This window comes from Cryptomeria japonica, chromosome 2 (assembly GCF_030272615.1).
Source record: "Cryptomeria japonica chromosome 2, Sugi_1.0, whole genome shotgun sequence".
In the NCBI taxonomy this organism is placed as follows: Eukaryota; Viridiplantae; Streptophyta; class Pinopsida; order Cupressales; family Cupressaceae; genus Cryptomeria; species Cryptomeria japonica.
Genome location: NC_081406.1, coordinates 142,018,924 through 142,040,339, shown reverse-complemented (window position 1 = coordinate 142,040,339; position 21,416 = coordinate 142,018,924). Strand labels below are relative to the sequence as shown.

At 37.9% G+C, this 21,416-nt stretch overlaps 1 protein-coding gene across 2 annotated transcripts in view; it reads left to right on the top strand.

The window, feature by feature from the left end:
• Window positions 1–21,416, top strand: part of LOC131053990 (uncharacterized) — a 344,360-nt gene that overhangs the window by 239,258 nt on the left and 83,686 nt on the right. For both annotated transcript variants that reach the window (XM_057988551.2, XM_057988552.2), the window contains one exon: window positions 12,943–12,988. In XM_057988551.2, coding sequence (XP_057844534.2) covers window positions 12,943–12,988 — 46 coding nt within the window. The remainder of the gene's footprint in view (window positions 1–12,942; window positions 12,989–21,416) is intronic.

The window sequence follows — 21,416 nt, the reverse complement described above, 5'->3', positions numbered from 1 at the left end:
ACTTAGTTGTCACAAAAATCCTGGTGGAAAAATGACCTAGGCATGGAATTATCCTTGCACTCCAATCCGCACTCTTAGGGGCAATTCGATGGGTGTCTGGATAAATCCTGACACTTAGCCAAATTTTAGCATTCCCAAGGGAAAATCGCTCCAGGTGTGGATAAACAGTGGGGGAAATTAGTGGCCAGTATGGATTCCAGGGGAAACCCATGTGTAGTATGGATTTTGAGTGGGGGAATGGGTTGGGTAGTCTGGAATGTGAGGGGAAAATCACCTCTAGCATGGATTTTGACACTTTAACCCTTGGAATATGGATTTCCCTTAGGATTTTAACATTTTAACCACTCAAAATTACTCAGCGACTTTAAATTTAACTGGTCTTAGACTAATTTTCCAAAAATATGAGCGAAACGCCAGGAAAATGTTGGAATAAAGTGCGAAACCAACTTAAATATTGCCTTAGGAGCAAGAAAACAACTTCAAAAGGTTTGTGAATATCTTAGCACTTTAAAATTATTGATGCGCATGTTTAAAAACACGTTAACGTTCAAATGCTCAAACACTTAGCAAAACTTAGGATCATTAAAAAAAATATCATCTTTTGCAACTTGATCCTAACACTTCAAAAACCCTAGACGGCACTAGGCATGATCAAAACTCTGAGACTCGGGCACGGAAAACGCAAAATTGCCCACTAAGCAGCCAAAACCCTAACCTAACGACACAGGAAGCTAGCAAAGAGGGGGTCCCCGTTAGCAATGGGGCGACGTGTGAAAAGGTCACAACACTATGGAGGAGTTAGATTCTTGGATTATGCTGTGAGAGAAAGAGATGCAGGATGGGATCTTCTAGAAGATTACCTATTTGATGACTAGGTGTCTTTCTATTGGGCCATATGTTGGTGGCTCCATTTTTTATGTAAACCTTAATTACGGCAACTCTAGGGCTTTTTTGGCATGATCTTAGCCCTTGATTTAGATTTAATCTTGGCCATCCATTTTATATGAGACTATATACCCCATTGCCTCTCATTTGTAAGAGAGAGACTTTTGAGAATTGTTGGTAGATGCCGCAGATTTGAATATAAATCATTGTTCGACTTGATGGTGATTATGTTTAAGTGTTGTCTTGCATTCAAGGTTCTCAATTCCTCCAAGTTAAATTAGAATTTTTCTTTCAATGTTTGTTAGATTGAATGAAAGAATTGTTGAGTATATTTGTGTGGAATCTACTAATCCATATCACTAGCCTCTTTCTGATTCTAAGTGCGTCGTGTGTGGTCAACTGGAAATTTATGCAAGCTTAACTTTGATTATTATGCGTCCATTGTTATGCATCAACATGGATGGTCTTAATGTTTGATGGTAGTAATTTGAAAATCTATGAAATACACCTTAAATGATTGCACTAAGCTCGTGTCAAAATCTGTTCAACTTGATGGTGAGACCTTGCCTAGTTTGATTCCACTAAATTTCTTCATCATTTCCTACATTCCTAGGCTTAGAATAGATTTCTTGAACCCTATTCCTTGTGCCTTTTTTTTAGAAAGTCTTGAGTCAAGAACTACATTGCCAAATCCTAAGTTATTAGCACACCTATTCCATATTCATAATAAGCAAAGTTAATTCGAACAATTGTGTAAGTCCCCAAGTGAAAACAACAATTCACATCAACCATTGAGTTACCCACTTGTCAAGACCTGACTATACAAACCTTGGAATCATTTTAGTTGATCTTACCCTTAGCATCTAAGGTGATTTTGTTCAAGAGAGGGTAAAGTACTTTGGTATTTTATTCTAATGCTTGCATGTGCATAAAACACACATCAACAAGACTACAAAGAATTCAAAAGGTTGTTGTTAGGGGAATGCAGTAGCAAGGAGGCTCCTATCTTACCACAACTTTCCAAAAACCCTACAAACAAACCAAATTTGTCAAGTATAACAATTAAACTAGATGACAGATTTATGGAATTTTTGCAAGGGCATTTGGAAGAGCTAGTTTATAAAAGCATAAGAAAATTAAGAAAAAAAGGAAATAAAAATCAAAGGGAAATTTAAATTAAATTTGGGTGAAGAGTTGAGGTCATTACTAATCAAATGTCACAAATAAACAAATGAAACGCTGTTTTGGGGAGCCACAACCCCCTAACTAAGATCTATCCCCTCAACTATATATGTAACATGCAGCCCTGTTTTGTGCCTTGATTTTTTTTTTCACTTTCTTTTTTCTGCAAAGGTTTTGAATGATAAATAAAGTGTAGAAACTAAAGATACTTGCAGCAAATAACAACTCAGATATTGACAATAATCATAAATACAAGAGGCTGAAAACTCTAGATTTGATTTTTGATCTAAATATACAATATTTCTCCAAAGTAAGAGCAACTTGTTGGCATTTGCATGACGATTGCATTAATGATTTGTTATGTTGTCATTGATGTCAATTAACCGGTAATGATATTGTTATAATGTTGTTTTGTAACCGGTAGGAAGAGCTAGTGAAGGAAACTGTAACCAGCAGGTAAGTTTGTGGAGTGAACCAGTATTGCCAAGTATTGGAGAGTTGAACCGGTAAACCCTACCTATTGATTTGATAAACCCTAACCGATTAAGTTTGGTGAATTGGTTGTATTGGTTTATGATCTGATGATGAGCGGTAATGATTATGACATGTATGCATGTTGTATGAAGAGAGTTTCAAAGTGTTTTTGGCGCGTTGAGATAACGGTTTTTGTCTAGAGAATGAGCAAGTATATTGCATGTAATGCAAAGCACGTGATGAGTTACTGAGTTCGATGAAGCGGTGATCAAGGAGCGGTCGAGGCTTTCTTGAATGATGTGCAAAGATTGTTATGTAATCCAACGGTCATACTTGAACCGACTTGTTTGTAATCTCTATGAGAGAATTAGGTTTTTGTTGTGTTACCGACCTAATTGATTTGTTTATAAGGTCGATGAGTTGTTTTGTTTCAGAGTTGGCAAAGTTTCAGTTGAGTGTGTGGTTGCCGAACCGGATGATGTATTTGCAGCTTGTATAAAGGCAGATAGGAGCATGAAAAGGATCCACACAAGCAAGTGTAGTGCTATTCAAACAGATCAGCAAACCCCTGTTGTTTTCTAACAATTACAGCAGTTGAAATCACCTAACCGGGTAAGCTCTAACAAGCTTGGTGTTATTCAAATCCTCTAACCAGGTGGTCCATTAGCTTGGATTTCAAATCCTCTACCGAGGTTACTCCTCACAAGGTATTGCTTCTAACAAGGCATTATAGTCAATCCCTTAACCGGGTGGTCCCTAACAGGATCTGTTCTTAACGGGACTTTTTGTAAAAGCTTTAACAGGATTGGCTCCTAACAAGGCGAACTTCAGAAGAGTTCAGATACTTATCTTGTGAGTCTCATCTCACCGTGGTTTTTCCCATTTGGGTTTCCACGTCAAAATATTGTGTCAAGTGTGTTGTGCGTTGCACACGCTCCCTGTCGCCGACAGGGTCCCCCTTTCCCTTTTTGAGTGTCTCGCGTCCTTTCAAGCAAACCCGCATTCAAGTTGAGGCAGTGATGATGTTGAAAGAAAAGAAGCCAGTGATTCCATTAGGCTAGTCTAGCCCTCGGGCATGAATTCCAAGAGATTGTTCTAAATTGTGAAATCGCCTTGAATAGGCATAAGATGATAGAGGTTGGCGAAGCCCGCCAAGCAAAGGACAGCACGTTTGAAGGTCGCACGAGGACCCAAAGTTGCCGTTTTTTGCATAAGAGCGATGAGATAGATTGCATGATGTTTGTTTTTAAAGAGTTTACAAGCTTTGAACGAATGACGATTTTCGCCAACTGAGAAAGGAGGAGGAGCGGATTTTGTTGCAAAATGCCAAAGTTGACAAACTCGCTCAAGTGCCCAAGCTCGCACTTCTTGAGGAAAAGTTTAAAATCGCCAAAATGCTCAGGAGGGGCAAATTTCGGTCTTCCTGGCCAAAATGAGAGAAAATTCACAAAAGTTGGCAAAATGGGCCTAAGGTCCGAAAAGTTTCAAAGTTTGCAAAATCGCCCAGGGGGCCGAATTTCGAACCCTGGGGTTAAATTTCGAAAAAGTTACAAAGTTTGCAAAATCGCCCAGGGGGCCGAATTTCGGACCCTGGGGTTAAAATTTTAGAAAAGTTAAAAGGTTTGCGAAATCGCCCAAAGGGCCGAATTTCGGACTATGGGGTAAAATTTTCAAAATCCGCAAAAGTTCGCAAAACCTCTAAAAGGTCTAAATTTACCTTTAAGTTGCCAAAAACCTCTAAAGGTCCGAGATTCACTTTAAATTCGCTAAAATTGCCAAAGTGCCTTAAAAGTGCCTTATGAGCCGAATTTTGGACCCTAAGGGCAAATTGAGAGAATTTAGTGAAAAGTTACCAAAGCATTTAAAAGGTCTGAAAAAGATAAAAATGCCGAAATTCCCCAAGGTGAAAACAAAGTCTAAGTTTTAAAGGGCTTCCATTTCCCCTAAATCGCAAGCTAGAGGAAAGACGCGAAGAAGATGCAAGGGTGAGTTTTGGGCGAAATCGCCAAATGGTCCGAAATTCACCATCAATGTCAGTCGCGACGCGTAGGGCAAGTAGAAGGATTTCAAATCGGTAAAATCCCCCCATTCCTCCAAAGAACACAACCCAGAAAGTGTAATAGACAATAAAATGTGAAAGAGCGCGAAGTTCGCGATTTAAGAGAAGGAGATATGGAGTTTAAAAGTCTGCAAAAACCCCTCCATACCACCGAAGTTCCCGTGAGAGAGGATCGCGTTGGGTTTTGAAAGGGAAGCCAGAAAGTATTATTTGCATTCAAGGTAAAACGCTAACATAAACCCTTCCAAGCGTCCAGGTTCAAATTGCTAAATTGCACAAGGTAAAAATCGCCTAGTTTAAAACTCGACATTGCAAATTCTTTTCCAACCACAGCCGCGAAAATTTGAATTAGAGGATAACCGTTGGAATTCAAAATTTGCAGAACTATCCATTCGTCTTTGCACAACAAGTCGGGCAATTTCTCGCCGTCCATTTTTGTCAGGTAAGTACGCTTTGTCTCTCTTGATCATCTGAAATATTTATAAATTGGATGCATGCCTGTGCAAAAGTGATTAAAATGCTTAAATCTTCAAATTCGCATCTTTTTTCCGATTATTAAAGCGTCATGCAAAGCAATCAAAATTAGAATTTGCTCCTAAGGATCAGCTAGGAATTGCATTTTCAAACTTAGGAGAATTTTTGGAGCTTTGTCCCTTTTGAAAATTAATCCCGAAAATGCTTAAGTATAAATTCACGATCAAAAGCTTTGTGAATAAATGTTTTGCTCAATCAAGCTCTCAATTAGCAATATTTCGCTGTTTCCAATCCAAATTTTGAATTAATCCTTGAATGCTAGCATATTCTCTATCTAACCCGCCTTCTTTTATATCGCCCCGTAATCTGTGTCCGGCTGTGCAAGATAAATGCCTAAATCGGCGGTGGAATCATCAAAAACGCCCGGTACAGCCGAGACATCGCGAACATCCAAATCAGATATCCCACGCAAAGTCAAAAGGATGAAGTACCAGTATCAAAGAGGGGGATTGAGGGAGTGAAAAGTTCAAAGCGTCTGGGATAGTGTCGGTGATACCGACCTAGGCCATATTGATATCCAAGACTTCAAGAATCGGGTCTTCTCCCCTAACGCATATGGCAAGCCCAGACAGATGGTGGAAAGTGGCATCGCCCAAGCGGCGGGATTTCCTCCAGCAGTACAAAACTATGAGTTAGTGGTAGAGGCTGCCCAGCATTATCAGCCAGGTTCCAAATTGGTGCTCCTCGAGAATATGACCCTCGCCAACTTCACTCCTAAGGCCATTGGCAACGCATTCGACATTCCCTTCCCAAACAATCCCACGGGCATGACTATAGACGACGCACAGGGGGCGTATGATATGAATCCGGCCAGATGTTGAACACTGATCAACGAAGAGTGGTACAAGGAGAGAAGGCCTCCAAGCACCAGAATTGGGAAAAAGACCCCAATAAGTGACTTTCACAATGAGCATGGGGATATGGTCACATTACTCAGCAGGGTTATGGGACTTCCTAAATCCAACTACTTTGAAGAGTGGATGTTTTATTTCACAGAGCAAGTCTTCGCTGGGAAGTCTAAGTTTGACTGGGCCTAGATTATAAGCGACAACATCCACACTCAGCTAATTGAACTCGAGAGCAAAAAGTACTTCACTATGACCTCCTACTTGGGCTACATGTTCGCCAAGAACCAGCCACTGCGAGGTTTGATAATGAAAGGTGAAATCGGGAATGGGCCTGGTTAGGTAAAGGTATATGATTGTTACCCACAGCTTCACTATCAGGATATAGCTCAGAGAGAAAAGAACAGCCCAGCTTATGCAGTTGGCCAGTATGAGCGCGTCAATGACGCCTTCACAATGCGCCTAGTCAGGCTAATGCAGGGAGGATTGCACATAAGGCTCTCAGAGCAAGCTACTATCCTAGTACAGAGATACGGAGCCTAGTTCATCCAGTTCCCAAGGTTCCCCTATATCCGAATAGCGGGCTTTGATGGTGCCCCTCTCCGACTTCCACGGTACCCAACCGACAAGATAGTTCTTATGGAGGTTGCGAGGCAGTCACTTCCGGCCAACATCTTACTCAGAGATAGCAAGCAGGCTGGATTCGCATTCCCCATGATTATAGGCAACCAGGATGTCCATCTGAAGACCGCCACCCTAGTAGAGGAATCCTTCGCAGAGCTGGCTTCCTATGGCCTACAAGAGCATTTTCCAAGGAAATGCTTTGATCACGATAGTCTAGCAAAGAGAGCCTATGGCAGGCGATACAGGGCAAAGGAATCAGTTGAAGATTATTGGAAAAATTGCTTTGATGACTATGAGGTCTGGAGGCGTGAATATTCGAGGCTGAGTGTGCAGCAAATGCGACTCTTTGAATACTGTTGGGTCCCGGATCAACTCACGGATTCAAGGAATTGTCTGCAAGTCCGGGAATTTGAGGTAGTGAGGCATCTTCTGCCAGGCGTTGATTGGTTGCAGGACCCTATCACTGATTTTGAGGCAGTCATGGCAGCCCCAGCAAGATATACAGACCTATGGTTGCATCAGCAGATTGAAAGACTAATTCATGAGGGAGTCCAGTTCACCTACCACTTAATGGGCAGCCTCGATTCTCAGTCTTCCGAAGATGAGGGAACTTCCAGTGCACCTAGAGAAGAAATTGAGAAACTTGAAAAGAGAAAGAAGGCTAAGGCTTGCAGAGGAACTCGGACATCCAAGAGAACAAGAAGGGAAAAGATTCCCATTAGGAGGCCAGAGGTCACTTCATCGTCAAAGGACCCCAGTTCGTCCGACGATGTAGTAGAATTGGATTATATACCTGCTCCTCCTTCCCAGAGTGACATTGATGCATTTGGAGCTGATGATCCTCCCGCTCCCGACATGCTAGAATCCGAGCTAATAGCTATTGAACCAGCCGAGTCGGGTAACCAAATTGAGGAAGGAGAGATTCCATCCATTCAGGGGATCAAAGTGCATGAACCCACCCAACAGAGTCGCCATGAACTGCTGCTCCATAACACTACCAAAGATGACTCTATCGTTGAAGGAGAGCAAAAGACAAAGGAGACCCACGAGCTTGAAAAGACTGAAGAGCTACCATCACACGAAGGCATCAGACAATTGTTCAGTGAAGTAGGAGAAAACTCTGCTGCAAGCAAAGAGCTTGACACCTCCTCCACCCCTCCGGTAACAAAACAGCTTTGAATTTGCGATGAGTTGGCTGAAAACATCAAAGAACAAAATGCAAACTTAACCATATCATCAGCCCAGACAGTACCTCAAGAATGGTTGATTGCCAGAGCTCAGTGCAAGGCCGCCACCAAACCACCTATTGATTTGGAGGACATCTTCTCACGCATGGACCAAGCTAAAGCTAAGGGGAAGAAAAAGCCCAAGGTATATTCTAGAATGACTAAAGATGATCAAAGGAACCGCACTCTTCACATTGTCACCCCTCCAGTAGACAAGCCAGTAGATCAGATTACACTGGCAGATTATAGCATCACGACCATCCCCATCGGACGAGCCACTAAGGAACAGGAAAAGGAGGAATTCAAGGATTCAGTATAGAACATGCTCAGGCAAATTGAAGAGATAACAGCTGAAAAGGACATGTATCGAGCTCGTGCTGAACAGGCCGAGGGATACATCAATCAACTTCTGAGACCATTACTTAATGCTTCCGAATCCCACATTCCCCCGACAGCATTGGCATAGAGGACCACAATGGAATTTGAAGGAGTACGGGACACTGCAAGGGCCGTCAAGGAATGGATACAAGGCATCAAAGGGAGGGGAGAACGAATCCTCGAAGAAGTAAAAGAGATGGCTCACCATCGAGAGACCACCCTGGTCCGGCTATTAGAGGTAAAGAGGGAATCCCTTAGAATGCATGAAGTAGCTACCACTACCCTTCCACTCATGAGAGCTCTCTTCTGGACCCATGCACAGATTCCTACATTACCCACCATCCTAGGTCCTCATAACATCAGCACTCTTAAGGAATGGTACTGGACTATCACCATGAAGAATGACACGAGAAATCATTGATAAAGAACACGATGCGTGCGAGACAATTCTGAACACCATGCAAGAACTCGGCAAAATGATCCTCCGATCAATGGTCTCGAGATGGCAAAATGCCCTGTCCGATAAAGTGATACGACCAGACTGGGAAGAAAGACTAGGGATGGATAGGATCACCTATTCCGTTAAGGACCTAAGTTTTGTTGGTCAATAGGATCACCTATTCCATTAAGTCAGACATGTTGTGCTTCGAGCGTAATCGTTCCAGCTAGAAGGATGGTTTGAAGCACGTGGACCAATATCTCGAGGGCATGCAATATAAAATTCGTCATCCTCCTATGCCTCCCTTCAATCTGCTATTCGAATTATGCATCAGGTTCGAGGAGTATGTTCTGAGGAGCGTGCGGCAGGTCGTGATCTTTGGTAGGAATATGTGCATAGTGAAGATGAGTTCTTGGAAAAGGAATCTACAAATGGAAAAGAGAAAGTGCTTTCCTAGAATTTTTTCCTTTTAAAACTTGAAAATACACTTTTTGGCCAAAAGGTCATGTTTGACTTCCAAGTCAACTAAAATGTAAAACTTTATGTATGCACCTTTTTGGGATTATTTTTGGATATGTTCTAATTACCTTTTTGGGTAGTTATTACTCCCTTTGGGCTGGTTGTTGATATTTGCCTCCCATTTATGGATATGGGCAGCCATGTTTTATGGATGAATCTTGGCCATTCATCCATTTTTGAAGCTTATTTAAGGTAGTGGTTTTCCCTCATTTTGTAAGAATTTCTTGGATTATTGCAAAAGCTCTGGCGAAATTTACAGGATTTAATGCAAAGTTAAGACTGTTTCCAAGTTTCCTTGTGAGTGCATGGTCTCCTTCTTCCTTAGTTTAGAAATTTTTCAGTCATGTTTCTTTCCTTTATATAGCATTTTCAAATAAATATCCGATAGAATCCTCGTTGTTCACACCATTAGGGAATGGTTGATTGCCTTTCCTTCTGCATGGTTAATCTGAACCTTTCATATACTTAGTTCAGTTATTGAATGCTCACTGAATGAATGTAAAAGTTCTAATGTTGTATTTGATAGCATGAAAATCTTATTTTCCTTTGAAGATCGCACTAGATTGATGCAAGTATTGTGCTTAAATAGCTGGTAATGCTTAGTCTAGTTATTTGGAGGTGTCTGTCTATTTACTGAATTTGCTATTTTAGTTAAAATTTATATTTTATGTATCTCTCTCTCCCTATCCTTCCCTCCTTTTTCCCCCTTTTTTACCGAGAAAATCTGTAGTCCTATTGAAAACAGTATCGACCCGACTGAAATCATTTGATAAGAAAGACTATTAAAGTTTTGGGGAACTCATCCAGCAATTACCTATCCTACCGTAAGTCCCCTTGTGTTTCCAGCATAAACACATCAAACCACTGAGTAATCCCACAGTCAAGACCTGACAAACGAAACCTTGAGGTTGTCCCCTTTGATCAAATGTAGAAAATAGCACTAGGGATTTCCTTATCTCAAGAGAGGATAGGATACTCAGCAAGTTTATTCTATTCTGCATTGGCCGTATGGAGTTTGCAGCAATGCGATTTCGGACACGTCAACAAAATTGGCACTAGAAGGAGGGCCTAATGATGCAGTATGGTATTGCTGCATGAATTCTCGCTCAACCTTCCCCTTGAACAGCCTGTTCAAGGACTGAACCAGTCATATATTGCAGACCAGTTACGATCCCTGGCTTGGAAATCAGAAGTAGATCACCCTCTTTTCAGACGAGTAAGTTGCACTATTAATCAGGAAGAAGAAAAGGGTTTGCAAATACAGATTGTGATCAGGGAAAATTTAGAAAGACAAAGGATTGCTGCCCTTCGCAAGCAAGTTCTTAAGGAAATCCGACAGTTTTCTTTCCGGTCCGCTAATATGGTGAGCAATGGGTCTGCCCATTAATCTTCCTCAGCCAGGAAGAGACCCTGAACTAGTGATACAGCCAGATTTGAATTTCAGTGACGAACAAGAAAGCCTTATCACTGAATTATATAGCTTGGCCTGGTCAGTAAAAAGAAATTATCCAGACTGGTCTCGGATGCGCTTGATGCTTTAGGAAGAATAGGAGATAACAAACTATCCAGCCTTATTCAGCGAGAGGACTGGAAATAACAAACTATCACTCAACCGCTTATTTAGGGGGAGGACAGGAGTACAAAATAGAATAGAGATAGGTGGCAAGCCAGCCTCTTCCACTTGTGCAATGGGTGATACAAGAAGTATAGTGCAAAATTAAAATGGACTGTTTCAGTACTACTAAATACAGCCTTAGAATGGCAAATCTGCAAAATCCTTGTTAGTACATCAATCTCCAATCTCTAAGATATACAAGAAGATACTCCAAGAAGTTACAAACATGAATACTAGAAAATACAAGCCAAAAAGAACACTTTACCAAATCTGAAATAACACATCAGCAACACCTCAAACCAGACCAGCAGCACTGTGAAGTCCATATCTCCTTCAAGACACCTCTGAATAGATCCAAGTCAGTGGCAAATGAGAGTTAGGACAGGGACGCCCAAGTCACAACCAGAAAACTAATCTAAACAGCCTTCAAACTTTTAATGCATGCATCCCAAGGTCACTTCCAACATGGTACAGCCTGCCTGGAGAGGGTTGATCTACCTTAAAAATCTAGCTCTTAGCTATAATTCATGAAACCTAACAAAAAAGGACACCTACCAGAGAGGAATCCAACTAGCCAATACCCAAAATGATTACACAATCAGGTAGGGAGATATGATCGAATAACTACTTCAGCCATGGACAAACCAGCAACATACAAAATCACACTAACACTCAGAAAAACTGAAAATACAATAACAAAATCCATCTCAATGTAGGTCATTCTATTCCTCTGGATGAGAAATAGGCTCTCCAACAACTAGGTGCTATCTCTCAAGCACGAAATTGGCACAAGCTAGGAAGCTCTCAACTTCAAAGCACAAGTCTGGCCTAAATTCGACAGCACTTCGTTACAAATATTCATGGACACCAAATGAGGAGTAGAGCCCTGTATTTATAGAGAAGGTCTCTTCAAGTTCAAATTCAACTCCCTCCAAATTGACATGAAATGAAATGAAGTAAAATGTCATCTTGGATGCCCAAAGCAATATAATATTTGTCTTTATTTTAAATCATATATTCCTCCAAAAGGGACGCCCACTTAAATAATTGTTTACACATTGCAAATTATAATCTTTTAATAAAATAACTCCAAAGTGGACGTCCAACCTTAACTCATAAAAATAATTTATTTAGCACCAAATCGACCCCTTAAGTCATAACATAAGTCACATGCCTAGGCCATTGGGAAACATTAAAAGGTATCAAAAACATACTTTTCCATATACTGAACACTACCATAGAAAGCTGAAGGCCAAAGGTACTGAAAACTGCACTGCCAAAAATAGGCTCAGAATTGGACCACAAAAACCTGCCAAAAATAGTACTTACTATAAATAGCATATTGCTAAAAATAGTAAGTGTTTCCAAAGTGATTTTAAACACATTTCTTGAGCAAACAACGCAACTTACTAAAATAGTAAGTCAGGGAAAGTACTCAGATTCAGTTGCATGTCACAACATCACAAAGCTCTCTAAAAACCCATAAGGAATCCAGGATCAAAACTGCAAAGCTCTAGCAAACAAGCCACCAAAACTACCAAAACAACTTCCTAGAAAATAGGAAACCCCAAATCTGCTCTCGACTAGCCTATGTGCCTCCGAAATAGGCTAATAACCATCTGAACTGATCACTCTTGAGAAGGGGAATCACATTTGCATACAATAATAGAAACTAACAGTACATTCTAGATAGAGTAACAAAATATAAGACAATAGAAGATGTTTCAATAAAGTTTATGTAAGTATATGTAGATCAAAAAAGATTTTGTACCAACTCAAATCTACCTTCTCTAACTATGATAAGCCTAATTAAAGTACCAATAGTTGTCAAACAAAACGCAATCATCAATGACCTTTTACAACTGAATCCTAGCAACAACCCAAAAGCTAACTAGTAGTTAACATATAGTCGTGCATAAAATAGTTAAAAAAAATGCGAAGTTAATTAATATGGACCTCATCCTATTAATGTACTTTTATTACTTTCTTGACATTCAAGCTCATTATAAGTTTGTAAAAGCATCTTCATCATTAATAATCTTGAATTGACAAAAGAAATGTCTCAAAATGTCTCATAGCTTGTATCATTTTAAGATGTATTTCTAACTTTTATTTGTTTCTATCCTGCTATATTAAGAATAAGTTGTCGCTTTTTTTTGCAGCCAAGGGAGTTCCGTCTTAGATGCCACAGCTGGTGGAAACTTGAAGGCAAGTGTATTCATAAAAGGGTTACTTAGCACATAGAAATTAGCATTGAGTAGATATAGTTTTATTTGCTGCTCGAGAATTTACCTATATTTTCTAGATATAAGTTGATAAGTACATGGACAATGCAAAAGTACTGCAAACACTTCATTCTAGTAACTGACAGCCATTGTTTATTTGTTACTCTTATGGTTCATTCCTGTTATATTTCTACTATATTGTTTGTGTTACAAATATTTCCTATATGTGTAAAGAGCTCATTCAAATCTTATACTTGTTATGAACGATGAACCTGACATGGCAATGTGAGATATGTTCTTGTAGATGGAGGAAATGTCTGAGATCTTTTATCCTCTCCTCATTGTTTGTTCTTGTAGGTTTAGCTTCACTAGCTCTCGGTTTGTCCTTAATTGTGAGCAATGATATGTCAAAATCAGGTGGCAATTTAATTCCCTCGTCAACAAGGGCTTTGAAGTATGTTTGTGGATCACATTTAACCACCTCTTTAAGAAGTTTAGTAAATCTATGATCGTGAAACACTTTGTCAATGGTATACTGAGTTATTTCTTCATCGCTTGTTTTAGTAGTTGCAACGCTAATGTGTTCTTCTTCATCAAAATCAATAAGGTTGTTTGCATCTTGAAATATATGATTTTGAAACACTTTGATTCTCGAGTTAGGAGACATAAGCGATTGTTCAACTCTTTGACCTAAGGTTTATGGATATGACGATGAATGAGACAAGGTATGATGCAAACCCTAAAGTGAAAAGGGGGAACTATATGATATGAGTGAGATTAGGATGTAACTAAGGATAAATGCAAAGATTAAGGTGCAAACTATGTGAGATTGGGATATGATAAGGATTAATGCAAAAAAGTGATGTCCAACTAAACCCTAAATGGGATATGAGGATGAATAATGTTTGATGCAAGGACTAAGGATACTCTAGGTCTGAAAATATTTGCAATGTGAGGTTTGACTTGTGCTATGATGGATAGACACAAGGATAAGTGATCAAAGAGAGGGCATGCTATGATAGGAGATGATGAACTCCAAGCAGAATACCAACTCAAAGACACTGATAGGTTCCCTAACTTAAGGAAGATGCACCTCAAGTGATAAGGGTGATTGATGATCGAAAGTTGATGTCAGACCTAAGACAAGAAATCCTAAGTGCAAGCAATGTTTTTGGGTTTGTTTTTTTTTTTTGCAATTTGATTGAAGTATGTAGGAGGTTGGATATGAATAAATGTGCAAGAATTTAGGTATGACCTAATGAAGGTGTGTAAGGATCAATGGTGTGTCCTAAGAAAATGACGTAAGGCTATGCAAAGATTATGGGTATGATCTAAGGGAATCATGCAAGGGTATAACTTAATGGTGGTATGCAAAAGTTTGATCTAAGGGTGCTATGCAAAGATTTGAGCTAATGGTGGTATGCAAAAGTTTTACCTAATGGTAGAACCTAAGGACATGATGCAAGGATGAGACCTAAAGGAAGTATGTAATGGTATGATCTAAGGGTGGAATGCAAGGTCCTAAAAGGTGTGATGTTGTGATTATGCAAGAACTTAAAAGATCGGAACTAGAAAAATGATGTCTCAAGAGATTTGAAATGATTGTTTTGAGAACATGGGTTAAATGTTTCAATGACAATGTTGTTTTGCAAAGTTTCCATTTTACAATGTGGATGGATACTTGAAAGTTTAGACCAAGGTTTTTATAAAGTTTTTCAATTTCAAGTGTGGTGCTGATTGTGAAATGTTCTTGTTTGTTTTGCACACACTCAGAAGACACAACAGACAAAATGTTTGTTTGATTTTGAAATAAAAGCACATTCAAGCACAATTCTAAGGCTGTCCAGGACAATAGCTGTTGGATCTCACTCAGGTTTCCCCAACTACGCTTGCTCAAAGCGGATACTTAGATGCTTGACCCCACTGGCTCCACGCCACGACACTCACTTCTCCAGGGCAGCCAAGCATCAGTCCCCATGGCGAACTTTGTATCTCTACTAAGGACCTTAAGGACATGAGACGTCATCAGAGGTCCGACCTCTTGTACCAGCAACTAGAAGGTTTTTGGCTTCTAAAACAAAGAGTTTTTAGTCAAGGCATCCATTTGGGTGGCCATACATGGGGTGTTTCGCTCCATTAAGGAGGCCTCCCAGTCTGCAGACGTTACGCTCTACAGGTTTTCATGTGCCACACGGACACCGAGGGAGACTTATGTCGGTATAACACATCGACACCCGTCACTTGCAAATTTCGTCACAAAAGCATTTATTTATAGTGGTTCGGAAGAGCTTAGCCTTAGCCCATTACCACTTGGGTCATTCCCTCTCACCGAGCCTTAAGAACTTCTCGGGAGGCAGGCCCTCTAAAAGGTATAACAAAAAAAGCCTATTGCTCAAGGCACAAAAGACATTGGCTAATTTTAAAGCACCAATTTGAAATGTGATCTAATCTAAAAGTCAGACAATCAGTTTCAAATCACCATTTCTTCGACATGCGTCCTGCATTAAATGGCATTAGTAATTTCAATATTATTTCTTCGACAGACGAGAATTGATGAATGCCTCACGAGGAAACCTGGACAAGCCAAAATTCAAAAGATTAGCCTCCAAGATGTGAAACAATTTCAGCAAAACAAACCCTATAGCTAACAAAAAAGTTTAAACTAATAACAGAAAAATCTAACCTAAAACAAGGTAGATAACATAAGTAACAGAAAAAAGAAAGTGAGAACCAGCCTATCTAATTCGTTAGCCAACTAACCTAAGCTAAAATTAGTCTAATTTAACCCAATTAAAGAAAAATTTAAACTAAGATCTAATTAGCAATTTAACCTAAATGATTAAAATAAAATTTAAAAGAAAACTAACTAATCTAAGTGACAAAAATTAACAGCTAATCTAATTAGAATTAAAAAAACAAACTAGATCTAATCTACAATCTAAATTGAAAAAATTAAAATCTAATTAAAGAAATAAATCTAATCTAAAATCTTGAAAAAAAATCTAATTTAAAAATCCAAAATCTAATCTAAAATCTAATTAAAAGGCTAAAACAAAAAAAATCTAATTAAAAAGATAAAATTAAAAAAATCTAATTTTAAGAAGCTAAGACTAAAATAAAAAACTAAAACTAAACTTAGATTTAATAAAGCTAAAGAAAACCAAATTTACTAAAACTAAACTAAACATATGAAAACTAAATTTCTAAACTTTTAAACTAAAAATTGAAATCCTTTCCTATGTTAACTTGAGAAATGCAGATTTGAAATGGTTTTCTTTTTCCAGATTTTTAAGAAATGCTATGGTGGATTTGAAAGTGCAGATTTTTAATGCAAAAATGTGGCCACATAGACAAGATTTTTAATTGCTTCTATTTTTGTTTTAAACCTATCCAAACATGGTAGAAAGAAAGCATTAAAACTGTTTTAAATCAGCAAACATGTAAGCCAACAATAAGACATTAAATCAGCAATCTGTGAGCCAAAAATAAGGCTTTAAAACTGTTTTATAAACCTGTTCAGAATCTACACAAAATGTGACAAAGCCTAGGCATTTTAAGCTTGTTTTAAATCTAAGAACAAGTGGTGAAAATAGCTCTCTAAAACCATATTAAAACCTGTCAAAAACATGTTCAACATAGCTGCTCAAAACCATTTCAAAATCTGTCAAAAACATGTTGAACATAGCTGCCCAAAACCATATCAAAACCTGTCAAAATATGATCAAATCAATGTACATAAAGCCATATTAAATCTGCAACATTATAATACATATAATGCTCAATGTGAGAGTGGACAAAGGTGTCCCACCGGGCGTGCCAAAACTGGAAAAAAGATTGTAGACCTTTCTACTTGCCATTAGGATACAAGAGATCTTCGAAAACATCGAAACCTGTGCCTACCAATGATCTCGTTTTGAATGAATTAAGAGAATTGAGACAAGAATTGGACACTCTCAAGAATAAGAAGGCATCGTCACACAAGTTTTCCATTGAGGACATATGTCCCTATCCTTTTGATCCAAGTATTCCAATGCCACCTTTTCCTAGTCACTGGGAAATACCAAAACTGGATAAGTACAGAGGAAAAGGAGACCCTAAAGATCACTTGAGAGAATTTTGTGCTGCTACCTTAGAATTTGTAGAGACGAAACATACCTTATGAGACTATTTTCCTGTAGTCTTGGAGGAAGTGCTATGGAATGGTTCTCCCGATTACCTCCGACCATCAAATCTTTCCAAGAATTGGCTGATAAGTTTGTCTCACACTATGCTTTTACAACTGCGAACATGAGGTGACCAAGATGGACCTCTTCAACACAAAACAAAAACAAGGAGAATCCTTTGTATCATTTTTGCAAAGATGGAGACATTTGACAAAAAGAGCACCTTATGACATTCCCGATAAGCAACTTGTTGACCTCTTTTGTCGTAATTTAAACAAGGTAATTGGAAGAGAACTTTGCCTCAAATGTTTGGACACCTTTGATTAGGTCATAGACATGGGATTCCGCATTGAACAAACCCTTATTGACGATGGTACTATAAAGATAAATGATGATAAAGATCACAAAGGATCGAGTTCAAACCACAAAACACCCTTTTGGGCTAAGAACAAGAATGTAGTTAATGACGGAGTTGTTGACGCAAAAAATGTTAAAACATCATCACCTATTTACAACCTTAAGGGTTCGTCCTCAGAAAAGGAAAAGAAAAATAAAGAAGTTTCCCTAAACGAAATTTTAGACCTTGGGACAACTGCTCGAGTCAGCTGTAATGTCCCTTACTAAATTTAGGTTTATTTTAGTCCTAATTAATCCATCTCAACATAATTGTGACTTAAACTAAATTTATTAGGAGACAAAACTATCTTTAACATGAATCCAATTAGTGATAACAAGAACATAGGCTTCTTCCTGATATTGTCTTAAGGATTCTATCTGATTTATATGCTAATATTTATTATTAATATACTTATATATGTTTATATATGTTTACATATGTTATTTATTCTCAAATAATTATCATTATATATTACTGCAGATGCAGTTCTTATAAAACATTATAATAATTTTAATTATATTTTTATTGTAACTATATTATTATTATCTAAATTTATATTACTATTAAATTCTGCATAAGAATGTTATCAGGCTTCATATATTAAGCATACATGTTAAGCACATCCCATGCATACCACCAAGAACACAAGTGTTACTCCCTGTAACTCCATAATATTTCTGTTTTAATCTGATCGTAGATGATATATCCTTCTTTTTTCCTCTTCCCATCATTCTCTTTTTATACCTCTATCTCCCAATAGTCATGTCTTTTTGGAGTAATCTTTCCTTGAGGAAACAAGTCTCATACTAATTGCTTAATTGCTGATTGGGGAATTGTGTATTTTTTTCTTAATAAGTGCTAACTAGTTAAACTAATACCTTATTGATAACTATTATTTTCTTATTGGAATTGTACCTTGTGTTGTCCATAAACATGATAGAGGATTGACCCACAATGTTAATGTAATACTCCATGTTGAAAGCAATTAGCAATTATAGCAGTCAGTTCTAACAAACCCGATCTGTATGTAAAACATTATCGCTCAGGTTGCTTTCTATCTTATAGTCATCACTGTATATTTGTTCTATTACTGATCATAAGCTTTTGAAGAATGTCGGAGCTACTTATCAACGTCCAATGACCACTATCTTTCATGACATGATGCATATATATCTAGAAGATTATGTAGAAGATTATGTAGATGACTTGCTTGGAAATCTTACACCAGGAAGGGACATTTAGAAATCATGGATAAAATCTTTACAAGGTTGGAAAAATATAAAGTCCGATTGAATCCAAAGAAATATGTTTTTGGGGTAACCTCCAAGAAACTCCCTAGATACATTATATCATCTGAGGGAATTGAAGCTGATCTTGAAAACGTAAAAGCCATACTTGAGATGCCACCACCGAAGAATATTCGTCAGTTGAGATCTTTACAAGGGAAACTCCAATCTATCCACCGCTTTATAGCACAACTGGCAGATAAGCGTCAACCATTTCAGCACCTGCTACATAAAAATGTTTCATTCAAATGAGATGACAAATGTGAACAAGCTTTTTAACAGATCAAAGAATACCTAATGTCACCACCAATGTTAGTACCTCCCACAGATGACAAGCCTCTACTACTGTATATATCCACAACTACTATAGCACTGGGGGAACTTTTGGCGCAACATGACTTTGAAGGAAAAGAACGTGCAATATATTACATCAGTCGTACCCTAGTGGGATATGAACTCAATTATAGTCCTATTGAGAGAGCATGTCTTTCTGTAGTTTATGTTTCACAAAAATTGCGACATTACATGCTTACACACCAAACAAAGCTCATTGCAAAAATCGATCCACTTAAATATCTTCTAAGTAAAGAAGCTCTTATAGGATGTCTGGCTAAATGGGTCATGATTCTTGGTGAGTTTGACATCGAATATGTTGAAAGAAAAGCAATCAAGGGACAACCTATAGCAAATCAACTCGCTGATGCTCTTGTCACAGATGATCATCCACTTATCACAGAATTACCAAATGAGTCAATCTTCAAAATGGAATCCCCAGTTCTCTGGACTCTATATTTTGATGGCTCCTTCACACATGGTGGTTCTAGTGCTGGAATCCTCTTTGTCACATCGCAAGGAGATTGCATACCTAAGGCTTATGAGATATAGTTTACATGTACAAACAATATTGCAGAATATGAAGCATTACTTTCTGGACTCTATATGGTTGTACAATGGAAAATCTTAGATTTGCGTGTTCCTAGTGATTCCCAGTTAGTGATCAGACAGGTTAATGATGATTATAAGAAAAAAGATGAAAAACTTATGCCATACAAGAGAATGGTGGGTGATTTCAAGGCTTACTTTACAACAATCACATTTGAGCAAATTCCTCAAGACAACAACAGAGCAGCTGATGCAATGGCTACAATCGCCTCCCTTGTAATAATGACAAGTAATGCTGAATGGAAAATGTTTGTGATCTTATGGAGTTAAGATCCAGATCCAATCCAACTTTCTCAATAGAGTACCTGCAAGAACAAACATACAAAGCTAAAAGAAACTAAACCAACAAGTAATCAACAAGAAGCTTTTAACTTTATTGTACTCCTATCGCCAAGACTTTGTGCTTAAGAATTTAAATGCTCTCAGAAAGCATTTGCACAAAGAGCCATGATGAATGAAGATTTTGAAGATGAAATGCAAATGGTGCGCAAACTAGGAAAAAGTCAAATGCAAGATAATAGAAATGCAAGAATGCCAAAGATAAACTAAGTGCTAGATTGCTAGATAGCCCCAAATGGGAGAGGGGGTTGGGTTTTTATAGAAGTCCTATGGGTGAATCCACGTTGTGGGATGAATATGGGATAAATAAGAAGGCTTGAAAGTTTTAATCCCACGTGTAAGGTGGATGCAAATGGATAAAGGAGAAAGCATAAATGAATGATGTGAATGCCTATGCATATGTTTATGAAGATAGATGAATACTACTACTATTATTATTAAATATATAGATGATAAATGGTAAATGATAATTATATTAATAAATGATAAATAATATTATTAAATAGATAAATGGATGCATGAAATGATAATATTAATAATAATATTAATAATACTAGTTGGAATAGTGTGTGAGAATGAAATGGATCCACCCAGGATGAAAGTTAATTAGGATGAAATTTTTTATGTGTCTACAGTTCTATATCAATTTATGTAGACAAAGTTTGAGTATCAAGAAAGTGTTTTGGGCCTCACGAGTAGTGGTTAGAGATTGAACAACTAAAAAGTCAAAGAAATATAATTATATAGATCATCAAGGCTCATAAGGAATAATAATGCCATTGACATTGTCAACATTTTATTTTGTACATTTTAGGACAACTCAAAATGGAACAGCGTGCAAGTTAACTCTCTTTTATGATTAGAAGGGGAAGCTCCCTTATAAACAAAACAAAATTAATTTAGAACTAGTAAGATGATTTTTGGCCAAGTATGCAATAAAACCCAATTTAAATTAAAATCTATCTTTTTGCTTTTAGGTACAAGCACAATGCTATTCAACACTTCCACACAAGATGAGATTTTATGATTCTCTCTTGAAGACAAACACCTATGGCTTCTAATAAATTCTAACCCTTTTTAGTTAAAAAAAAAGACTAAGAAGAGTACACACAAAATGAGATTGAAAACAATAAATAGACTCAATAAACTGATTAAATGCTATAATATACAAAGTTTGTAGTATACACTCTTATATTTTTTCTTTTTTATGTTTTCTGTTTAGATACTTGGACATTTGCAAGTAAACCATACATGGAGTAGGAAATACATAATTAGTATTTGCAG